Source organism: Eublepharis macularius, chromosome 11 (assembly GCF_028583425.1).
Source record: "Eublepharis macularius isolate TG4126 chromosome 11, MPM_Emac_v1.0, whole genome shotgun sequence".
In the NCBI taxonomy this organism is placed as follows: Eukaryota; Metazoa; Chordata; class Lepidosauria; order Squamata; family Eublepharidae; genus Eublepharis; species Eublepharis macularius.
Window position 1 is genome coordinate 69,919,222 of NC_072800.1, and position 12,244 is coordinate 69,931,465.

Here is a 12,244-nt window from a genome sequence, read left to right on the forward strand (position 1 = left end):
CAAATCCTGCCGGGCCCTGGTCTCATTGGACAGAGCATTCCACTAGGTTGGAGCCAGGACCGAAGAGGCCCTGGCTCTAGTCGAGGCCAAGCGGGCCTCTCTGGGGCCAGGGACCACTAACTGTTGTCTGGCACCTGATCTAAGCGTCCTCTGGGGCACGTATAGGGAGAGGTGGTCCCACAGATACGCCAGTCCCAGTCAGCATAGGGCTTTATAGGTAAGTACCAAAACCTTGAATGTGATTTGGTACTCCACTGGCAGCCAATGCAGCTGGCGCAATGCCGGTGTTATATGTGCACTGCCAGGCACTCCGGTGATGACATGTGCCACTGCATTTTGAACCAGCTGCAGCTGCTGGATCAGACCCAAGGGAAGCCCCGCGTACAGCACGTTACAGTAGTCTAACCTAGAGGTGACTATCGCCTGGATCACTGTCGTTAAGTCGCAGGTTGAGAGATAAGGGTGAAGCTGCCTGGTCTGTCGAGGATGGAAAAAAGAAGACCTGGCAACCACTGCAACCTGAGCCTCCATTTTCAGGGAAACATCTAGGATCACCCCCAGGCTCCTGACCCTCAGAATTGACATAAGCAACACCCCATCGAGGGCCGGGAGCCAGAGCCTCGAATCAATGCGCTCGCAGCTCAAGTACAGGATCTCCGTCTTCGTGGGGTTTAATTTCAGCCAACTTTGCTTCAACCATCCAGTCACGACTTCAAAAGCATGCCCCAGGACAGGCCGAGCCAGGCCGACTGTCCATCAGCAGATATAACTGGATATCATCAGCATACTGGTGGCACCCAAGTCTGAAGCTTCACACCAACTAGGTGAGGGGGCGCATATTGATGTTAAACAGTAATGGGGAGAATATTGCTCCCTGCAACATGACAACTTCTCCTCCAGTGCCACCCTCTGTCCCCGACCATGGAGAAAAGAGACAAGCCACTATAGTGCTGTCCCTTGTATCCCCACATTGGCAAGGCGGTGGGTCAAAAGACTGTAGTCGACCATATCGAACACTGCTGAAAGATCTAATAGTATCAGCAGCGCCAATCCGCCTCGGTCCAAGTGACTGCGGAGATCGTCCAGGAGGGCGACCAGCAGTGTCTCCATCCCATGTCCCGGGTGGAAGCCGGACTGGAAAGGATCCAGGGTTGAGGTATCCTTCAGGAATCTCTGCAACTGCTCCTCTGCCACCCGCTCAACAACTGTTTGGAAGAAAGAGCCAGTGTGTGTTTACTTTGCAATTTAAACCAGGGACAAATACCTGGATAGATGTGAGATCTGTATCACACATATGTCCAGTGTAACATGAGAAGTACCCAATGCATGTATTTTAAAAAAATCAAGTATACACTGTACACAGATTGTACATGTGCTCATTGTAACTTGTGAACAGGGCTACTATCACCAACTGAACTGTGTTTGCCAATGACTGTTTCCATTTAACTTGCATCACATTGGGGCTTGCAGGATTGTTCCATCGTCAGTGAAAAATGTATCTCAGGAGGACTTGACAATAGCTTTCTGGTCTTCCTCGGTAGATTATGCCATGCAGTGTTCCTTGTCTCTTTCCCCCTTCCCTTCCATGCAGTACCCATCCTGATTTTAAAAATAATTAAAATGGATGCACAAAAAGTTATTCATATTTTGTTTTTTAAAAAAAGAACTGCGAAATTCACTGGGACAGTTGACGCGTGGTGTTGGGTTTTCTATTTTAATTGAGGCCGACTTGGAACATATGTTTTTCTGATGGTTTTCAAATGAATCATTCCATAAACACAGAAAAATAAACAATCTCTCAAAGTAATTACACAATCTCTCAAAGTAATTACACAAAATAAGACTTAGCTGTGAAAGTAAAACCCAAATTTATGAGTTAACACTTCCTTTGGCATCAATTGGTATTAGTTTTAAGCATAAATGAGAAGCAGTGAGGTGTAGTGCTTAGAGTGTCAGATTAAGATCTGGAGACTTGGCTTCAAATCCCCCCTCTGCCATGGAAGTGCTAGATGACTTTGGGCCAGTCACACACTCTTGGCCTAACCTACCTCACAGGGTTGTTGTGAGGATGAAATAGATTTCCCATTGGGAAGAAAAGTGGGGTACAAATGAAGTAAATTAGAAAATGCATGTGTTCAGACTGGTTCATGCAAGCATGTTTATCATTTGATAACTGTAGAATCAAGTGCTGACTTTATATACAAATTAGTTATCATAGATTGAACACAACAGATGGAACTTTCTTTCTTCCTCTGACTCAAAAGTTTTTCAAAAAAAATAATGGATGTATTCAGTTTGGTACATCAAGTGTTTCAGTCACCAGGTGATGAGGAACCTAGTAATGTGCACTTGTGTGGAAACCAGTTTTTAAGGTATTTTATGTTACTTAAATGTGGTGCTCACAATGGGTTGGATTCTTTGCACCACCAGTAGAAGCTGCTGGCAGAGGCAAGTCTTTCCTTTAACAGACCCTTTTGAGTGTTGAAAAGCGAGTGTTGGGGACTGGGAAACCCTCATGCTCCTAAGACCACAGGCACTGTGATTAAGATGTTGAAGTAGGTGAAGCCACCCTTTTCTGCCTCATCACCACATAACTCTTGCTCCAGAGGAACTGCCACTGACATAACAGGGGGAAGGGGTAGTCCCCCTTCACTGCCACTATTTGTGCCATGTGGCTTTTTGTCCACAGATACCCCAATATTGCCTTCCCAATGTTCACAGGGAACTACTGGCGGAAAGTGAAAAAATCCCCTTCTGCCAATAATTTATGGTAATACTGCATAAGGAATCCAACCATCATTTCCCAAGAATCCAGTTATTCAATGGATCAGAACCTCATTGACTAAAATTCTGGAGGGAGAAAGTAGCCCAAACCTTATTCTATAGTCAGACAAAAGCCCTTTGGCTTTGGTCCAGTGCACCTAAGAACATAAGCCCTACTGAAGCAGACCAGTGGTCCATCCTGTTACACACAGTGGCCAATGAGTTACTCTGGAGTGCCAACAACAGGCTGAGGCTGTGGCCTTCCCACGATAGTGCCTCATGGCACCAGTATTCAGAGGTTTACTGCCTCTGAACGTGGAGTTTCCCATCACGATGGCTAGTAGCCACTGATAGACCTAGCCTCCATAAAACTGTCTAATTCCCTTTTAAAACCATCTATGCCTGAGGCCATCATACTTTGGTCATATCATGAGAAGACAAGATTGTATGGAAAAGGCAAAAACGCTAGGAAAAGTGGAAGACTGAAAATGAGATGGCTTGACTCAATAAAAAGAAGCCACATCTTCCAGTTTGCAGGATCTGAGCAAGTCTATTAATGATAGGACGTTTTGGAGGCCTTTCATTCATTGGGTAGACATAGGTCGGAGGCGACTTGATGCCACGTAACACACACACATGCCTGTGGCCATCACTACATAGTTTAACAGTGAATTCCACATTTCAATAGCTTGTTGAGTAAAGAAGTATTCCCTTGTGTCTGTCCTAAATCTACTGCCATCAACTTCATTGGATTGCCTATAGTTATAATATTTTAGGAGAGGGACAAAGTTCTCTCTGTCCGCTTTCTGCACCCTGAGCTTAATTTTATAAACCTCTGGCATGTCCCCCATTAGTTCTCTTTTCTCAATAGCAAAGTTCCAGACGCCTTAACCTTTCCTCATAGGAAAGGTGCTCCAACCCCTTAATCATCACAGGTGCCCTTTTCTGCCTCTTCTAGCAACTGCTTCTAATGCGTGTGTACGTATGCACCAATGATGAATAAATTGATTAATCCATTGAAAGTAAGCATAATCTATCGTTTTGCATGCGATCCCAACTTCCAGCCATTTGACATACATTGTTTTAGTACTGGACTTGTGCAAAAGAATCATGGAAATAAGAGAATTCATTATTGGTGGTGGAAAGTGCCTTCAAGTCATAACTGACTCACAAATACCTTTCTTAAGCTGAAAATATAATAGATTTAGAATACATTTCAACATTGTACTTTTAAAATATATTTTAAAATCCAGCACTTGAACTGGTTGTAGGATAAAGCTGTTTTAGACCGTATTTGATTTATCATCAGGCATTCCTTTACTGGATAGTTTGGGGATTGGACCAATTGAAGGATGAATGAGCTGAATTAATTCTTAAAAGAGAACACTCCAAAGTGTTGATGTCACCTTGGTGTATATGCAAGAATTCTGCTTTTATCTTTGTGGGCAGAGCATGGAAGGATGCCAGCACTAGAGAGCAAACAAGGAAAGAGAAAAAAAAAGGGTGAATGCCAAATACATAAACATGTTGTCCATAACGGTTTATAAAGAACATCCTTTTGCCTTATATAATCTAACAGATGTTGCTGAACTGAATTTTAAAAACACATGCACAAAACTCCTCCTCCAACTAATTCATGAGTCATGGGGTGCAACCAGAAACTAAAAAGATCTATTGGCTCATGTAATGAAAGTCTTTGGTGGGACACAGGATAAGTGTTATTAAAAGATTTCAAAAGGCCTAGAAATAAAATGTGTAAACAATTAAACCATTTGTGGGTTTTTTTTCTTCACTTTCTTCAACTTTTTAGTTTCACAGAGCATAACTGTTCAAAAATGCTATCCAACAGATCCACAAATGAAATCTGACTAATAGAACTGTGGTTCTCAAAAGCTTATGCTACAGTAAAGTTGGTTAGTCTTAAAGGTGCTACTGGACTCTTTTCTATTTTGCTACTACAGACTAACATGGCTAACTCCTCTGGACAAACAAAATACAAGCATAAAAGTAAAAGAAATGTATGTACAGACAGGACATGCCTTTTTCAATTTGTACCATTTTTAACTTTATAGACAGTGATTTGGATTCAGATAAATTGGCAATTTCCACCAATTCCCCCTTCCAGCTCCCCCTCTTCTAATTCCTTGGGGTCCTCTATCTTCCAGGAGCAGCATTTTATGGATATCAGTGAGCTGCGATGGGAAGGGGGAGACAGGAAAGTTCCATTCTGCCCCTGGAAAGTTGAGTCTGGATCTAACCCAGTTAGTCCAGGGTTAACCACAAAGACTCTATCATGACCACTGATAGGGGAAGGGAAAGAATAGGAGCAAAAAGAGGAAAGTGAACAACAATCCCATCAAATAAGAAACAACGTATTTAATAATATAGAATACCCTGTCATCTGCACCAGTAAAATTGCTTCTGGTTTTCTGATTTTGTCCCCCCTCCCCCTCAAATACTCAAGGCACCCAATGAAATGGATGGGCAGTAGGATAGGAACATCATTAGGAAGCACTTCTTGATACAATGCATCATAACATTGAATTCACTGCCATAACATACAGCAATGGCTACCAATTTAAATGTCTTTAACATTTAACATGCCTCTGACATTCTGTCAATGGTCTTTCTATGGTCGAATCCACATTCACCCATTACCCGCATGTTTATCGGATAACTTCCGTTTGCCTCCAATCCGCGATTTTTTCCTCTTCGTTCACATTCCTGCTTCCAATCCGTCTTTCTCGCGCGTCCCTCCGGTCACACAGCCACTCGAAAACCGCTTTTTTGGGCGGGACCTTTTTTTCCCGCCCATTTTTAAAATATTTTTTTAGCGCACTTTTCCGTTATTTCGATCTTGCCTTATAAAGAAACATCATTGAAGATAATGATGCCTCTCTTTCCCCCACTGACAGCACCGATGGCTCTCTCCCGTTTCTTTTTTGGAAATTTGGAAGCATGTGGGAAGCTTTTGTGGGCATTTCCTATGCAGGACAGTTCAGTGCCTGAATTTTACTGAAGTTTCACTTCCTTGGAGTGTCATTATTTTGATATTTCGTAATTTCGATATTACAGTAATATAAAATAAAAAAAATAAAAAAACAGTTAAAAAGGAAGTTTCGCGAGTCCGTTCTGAGGTTGGATTCACCCCAAAATGATTTTTCAAACTACCAGATTTGATTCATAAACAGCATAATCAATAAATCCAATGCTATGAAGTCAAAAACAGTCTTTTGCAGACTACGGAGCACTTGCAAGTTGAATCAGCCAATAGGAACTCTCGGAACGGCCGGAGAGACAGGAAGGGGGGTAGTTTTTAAAAAAAACACGTAAATTGCGCATTGGCCCATTCACGGCCACTGTGAAACTCCTGTTGAAAACCTGTGACCACATATTCGGGAGAAATGTGAATGAAATGCGTCTGTTTAATGAGGTAATGTGACCGGCACTCGGGATTGCGTGGGGAATGCGGGGAACATGCGACTTAGAATGAGTAATGTGGATTTGACCAGTGACTATTTGTCATGATACCTAAATGGGACCCCCATAGTTCAGAGGCAGTAAAACTCTGACTGCAGAGCAGGAAGGCAACAGCTAGGGGTAGGGGGGGGGACTTTTTCCTTTGTGTCCCTGCCTTCCAGGGCTTTTTTTCTGGGAAAAGAGGTGGTGGAACTCAGTGGGTTGCCCTAGGAGAAAATGGTCACATGGCTGGTGGCCCCACCCCCTGATCTCCAGACAGAGGGTAGTTTAGATTGCAGCACGGAGGGCAATCTAAACTCCCCTCTGTCTGGAGATCAGGGGGCGGGGCCACCAGCCATGTGACCATTATCAAGAGGTTCCGGAACTTCATTCCCCCGCGTTCCTGCTAAAAAAAAGCCCTGCTTCCATTTAATTGGTCACTGTGAGAAACAGGATGCTGGACTAGAAGTTTCGTTAGTCTGATCCAGCAGGGCTCTACTCCAACAATCTAACCACTGCACCAAGATTTTATAAGGGCTACTATTCTGTCAGACCTCAAGATCTTCCCTTTTTCATGCCTACAGGTCCTGTTGGAATTTAGCAAAATCCTTGTAATAATTCAGCTTCAGTCAATCTCAAGGGCCAAAGAAACAGCAACATCCAAGTGTTTTCAGACTTCCAATAATCCAGTTATAAGAAAATCTTTCAAAAAAAAAAAAAAGCTTATGAATTTGGTGGGAAACATTTACAACTATAATTTTTGACATTATGGAAATGTTTTTAAAAACTAGACATGAAAATTTTTTTGTGTGTTTCCAGGACTGAGGATTCGGAGACCCACCATATGAAAGTGTGTTGCTTGCAAAAACAGGGGTCTTTTTTCTGAAGGGTGTCTCCTGTTTGAATACTGAGAGTCGGGGAGGTAGCCTGATGTTAAATGCCCCTGAAGTCTTTCATTCACAGCAAAGCCTTTCAGCTAGCATAAAACATTGCCCATCTGAAGGTGCAAGAATCTATGTTCTGATGTTCCAACAACCGTATTTATTTATTCAAAAATGTATCCTGTTTATCTCAGTCAAGAAAGCTTACTATCTATCTATCCACTTATTGTTCCAAGTTCAGAGTGGCATACATGGTCCTGTCCCCTCCCGTGTTGTCTTCACAACAACCCTGTAAGGTAAATTGAGCTTTCCCAAGTTCACCCACTATGCTGAATGGGGGTCTGAACGTGGCCTAACTACTATGCTACACTTGCTGCACTGGTTTATAGATAAATTAAATAAATAACATTAGATATGGTCCCTCTGAAACCCAGTAAAGGCAAAACAGGAAGAGAAGTTTACCAACTAATCTCTTTCTTGAACACTGATCTGAAAATCTTCACATTCCTGTTGGCAAATTGGATTTATAAACACAAATATCCATGGAGAACAAAATGGGTTTATCCCCAAAAGGCACGATATTCATAGGAGGCCAAATATTATGCAATACTGTAAAGTGAGTAAAAGCATTTTAAGTATTACACTGCAGGAAGCCAAGATGGCCTTCAACCACCATGAATGAGCATATGGGATTTGAACAACTCAGACTTTAAAACTGTACTAAATTGAAGTTTGGGAACACGGTACTATCCAAGTTGAAACACAGGATCTCCAGCACTGAGAGAGAATCCCTGTAGCTTAAAGCAGGTGCCCCCAGCTTTGTTGAACCTTTGGGCACATTTGAAGTTCTGAGAGCAGGTAGTAGGCACTGTAAGAAAATGGCTGCTACATAGGGTTGCCAGGTCCCCTGAAGCCCAAAACCGGGGGTTTGCCAGGTTCCTTTACTCCCCTGGCAGGAGATTGGGAGCCTAGCACTCACCTTGCCACTCAGGGGTTTTTATTTTTTGTGTGCGTGCGTGTGCTCCTGGCTTGTGTAATGATGTCACTTCTGAAAGTGACGTCATCGTGCGGGGGTCAAAGGCCAGCCGGGAGCGCTCCTGCACTCACCAAGGGCTGAATCAGGCTCTGCGGGACACGATTTCCCCCCAAATGAGCCTGCTGTGGGTGCAAGAGCGCACAGCGCAGCTCAGGGGGCTCACCCTGCTGCTTGGGGGAGGCACGCACCCCCCACCAGCCAAGTAAGTGGGCGTGGGGGGGCGGAAGGGTGGGAGCAAGGGATCCCCCATCCCTGGTGGGGGAATGTTAACCCTACTGCCACAAGATGGGTGGAACAAATTAAAAATGGCTGCAACAAGGCCTCTGAACAATCTCAAAATGTTGCGAGGTTCCACAAAATGTTAGGAAGTTCCAACCCAAGCATCTTCAAATCATGAAGGCAGCTGTTTCTGAATGGTTGTTCTCTGCAGATACAAGGTGACACCTCCCAGGCTCTTCTGAAGCACCTCCTTCTTCAATGAAGAGGAGGAAAGGTAGGGTGGGCTCTTTGCTTTGATGGGGAGATCCTTTGGGGAAGGATCAAGATGGTGCCAATAAACTTATCAGCGGGTGCCATGGCGCCCATGAACACCACAGTGGGGATCACTGGCTTAAAGTTTCTAAGCAGGACTTTTCCAGTAACCTCAAGTAAGATAAGTATGAGATAAAAATGATGGTGGGGCATGGAACTAGACAATACTTCTTCCGGAGTATTAGATAAGGACTGAGAAATTATGGGGCAGCCCTAACTGGACCCAGTTAGCCTAACATCTGTTACAAGCAAATTAGCAGAAACTGTTATTAAAGAATAGTAATTGTCCCCACATACTGTCCTTCTTCCAATAAGTGCAACAGGTAAAGGGAAAAATTTCCTTTTGCAGATGGTGGTCAAGAAGAAATCAGGAACACTCAGAAATCACACCAAATTTATAACAATCACTTTCAATGCTATAGAATTTTATTATAAAATGTTTCCTATCTTTGAATACAATATACTTTGTTCCAAGCATTCATTCCTGCATTTGTATTCATATGTTAATCATGTATAAAAAAATCCATGATCGTTAAGACAAAAATCAAATCTAAGAACAAATAAATGCCATCTAAACAAACCTTTGTATACGGTTAGTCTGAGTTACGGAAATGTGTGTTCTCAGCTTTTGGTTTCTCATCAAATCTGTGACTTTCTTATATTGTATACAAATTAAAGGGTGCAACTTGGAAACCAAAGCTCGGCAGCTATTGTTTTGTTCCAATTAAGCACTAAGCACAGCCGAGTACACCCAGGACACACCATTGTCTCTCGAAAAGTTCAATCAAAAGTGCCTTGCAAAGATTCATTATTCAGTATTCTAACGAAGTTCCATAGAGTTTTGGAAGAACAGATGATTGGTTTGTCGGAAATGCATCAACAATCACATTCAGTGAAGATCAACCAATTCTGGACCCTAAAAATTCACGTACTTTGGCTATCCTGTAAGTGCAGGTAAGAGCTCAGTCAAAACCAAAATGATCTTTCTGGTTTATATATTTTCTATGCTACTTCTCTCTCCCTTCCAACACTAAAAATTATAATAGAACGACAGTTGCTTACCTAAGAATGATAGATGATTTAAAACACAATCCTAAACAGGTTTTCTGAAAAGTAAATCACGCTGAGTTCAATGGGATTTATTTTGAAGTATTTTAAGACTGTAGTCTTAGAATGATTAACAGTATATGGAAACAATATATGCATGATAAATGAACCTCAAGTAAGATGAGTTATAATGCTGAGTCCAAGGCATTTTTAGTATCTATTGACTGCAATTAGTTTACAAAGAACATAAGTATGCAAGAGAGGGCCTGCAAACCACATCCTGACATTTTAAGTCTCAAGCTAACCCACAATCCACCACAAGGAACCACTTTGATAGGCACTTCTAGTATCATGGCAAGTTGAGGAGAAGGGGAAGTAAATCCAGGCAATAAGGCCTGTCATTGAAATAAAGCTTGATATTTTGCTACTGGAAGCTCAGGACTCAGATGGTACCTATGGGTTGGATCCAGACTAATATTTCCATGGATGCAAGCACAATTTTTCTGCTTCCCTTCAATCAGGTGGCAGCCCGAAATGCTCCTCCAATCCTGTTCCTGAGAGGTCCCCTCTCCCCAATGAACAGGATTTCTGGGGGCATTTTGGGCTGCCCTGGGAGTGGGAAGGCAGGAAAATCACACTCAGCAGAAACCCCTGCACCACAGAAACATCTGTTCTGGATCGAACCCCATGTGGAAAACTGATGTAGTCTAATTTATATGTGGCCCAGATAGAAGGCTTTGATAGACCAGATGATGTCCACATGTTCCATGCATTATCTTCCCCTGCAGAATTTCATAGCGCCCCCCCACACCGCCTTGAATCTCAAAGCTCCTTTATACCTCTCTCTCAGGATGTGTTTCCTGCTTTCTACTTTGTTATATGCTTGTTAATACTGTACAAATTCTAAGTAATCAGTAGCAGAATTTAATAGAAGTCATGGTCTGAGACTTTTAAGTCCCTGTGTGTTGGCACAAGCACTTGTTTCTTGAGATGTAAACAAAGGCAAAGGACAGAAAGAAGGAAGAGACAGCAAGAAGGCACAGATATGTCATTTGAGAGAGGAGCAATGTGAACTGCCAGGGTGTGCCAAGGCCGAAGACAGCCCCGTGAAACACTTGTGAAACAACCTGTAAGCACATTTGTATTCCAGATTCATAAAGTTACTGGCTTTATAGGTTAATGGATAAAAACAAATACCTCTGCCTTACCTATTATCCCTGTATTCAGAACAAAACTCATTATATGAAAGTTAATGATTTCTAGATGTTTTGTACTGACTGAGGCATTATGAGGCCTATGATGACCAAGTCCGAGGAGCTTGGTCACAGGAAATACCACTGTTTAGTCCAAGATGAATGAGATGGATGTCAGGCGAATTGTTCTTCAGAAGATGCCGTCAAAATTCCAGTTCAGCCCGGCCAATTACTTCTTTAGACTCTGTATTTGGCTTTGCCGTGGTTATTGATAACACATATGTGCTAAAATAATGAAACAGTTAAATGTCACAATTCATAAACAGACAATTCATAGTGTTTATTACTAATCCTAATTAGTAGGATGGAGCCGTAGTAGAGTTATATACTAAATATTTAGTGTGACTAGGAAAATTAGTCCTAATTCGTATATACAGTACTCTGCAAAAGAAGACACAATGCCAGCAGAGGTCTTTATTTCCAAGCCAGCTAACTATTATGAGAGGAACTATAAATTTTTTGTATCTAATGTTGAGTATCCATCTACATAAACATTCAAGATGAGCAAATAAAACACTTTTCCTATTTTTTAATATATGCTTATTTATTTTAATGTTGTTTGCCTTGGCCTACATCCATCCATGCAGTTCTTAATAGCACTTAAATTTTTAAAAGAGGGGGCAGTGATTTCTGCTGTGACTTACTGGACTCTTGTGAAACGTTGTTCCTTAGAGTCAGTGAAACCTTAGGAACAGCAGGGTATGTATGTGAGCGGTGGAGGAAAATCCATTAACATTGCCATTGGCTCTTAAAGAAACTGAAGTGGTCTTTGGAACGATGTGGTTCCCTTGTCCCTTTTATTCAAACGCTTGTCCCCTTTTATTCAAACTTGTCAAAACAACTGGGATACAAAAATACTAGAACACACTGAACAAACTGTCATAAGAGAAACCAAACAATAAAACAACTATAATAGTTGTGGTGAAGCAGGTGCAGGTTTTTGTATGACAAGTCCTGCCAAAGTTCCTTCATCTACAGTTATTAAAGGTACAGGACCTTGCCTCATTTTATATCTGGTCATTTTTCTTAGGACTTGACACAGTTTGTAAGCTGCCATGTTGGAAAGCCAGAGCTCAGAAAAATTTATTCAGGGCCTCAAGAATGAGAGATACTTACATTTAGATCTCTGAAGTACTCGTTGTAGTCTAAGGCGTAGCCCACCACAAACAAATTTGGAATTTCAAATCCATAATCTGTGTGGGAAAAAAAAAAGACTATATTGTTAGAAATGCAAACAAGGACGCTTTCTTCTTGTGATAGTTCACTGACCTGGA

The 12,244-nt window shown here is 42.0% G+C and overlaps 1 protein-coding gene across 3 annotated transcripts in view; it reads right to left on the reverse strand.

Moving 5' to 3' along the window:
- Positions 1 to 9,074: 9,074 nt before the first annotated feature.
- PRTFDC1 (phosphoribosyl transferase domain containing 1) overlaps positions 9,075 to 12,244 on the reverse strand; it is a 62,759-nt gene continuing 59,589 nt past the window's right edge. For all 3 annotated transcript variants that reach the window (XM_054991396.1, XM_054991394.1, XM_054991395.1), the window contains 2 exons: positions 12,087 to 12,163; positions 9,075 to 11,195 (listed from right to left, as the gene is read on the reverse strand). In XM_054991396.1, the coding sequence (XP_054847371.1) occupies positions 11,148 to 11,195; positions 12,087 to 12,163 (125 nt within the window). In that variant the 3' untranslated portion in view covers positions 9,075 to 11,147. The remainder of the gene's footprint in view (positions 11,196 to 12,086; positions 12,164 to 12,244) is intronic.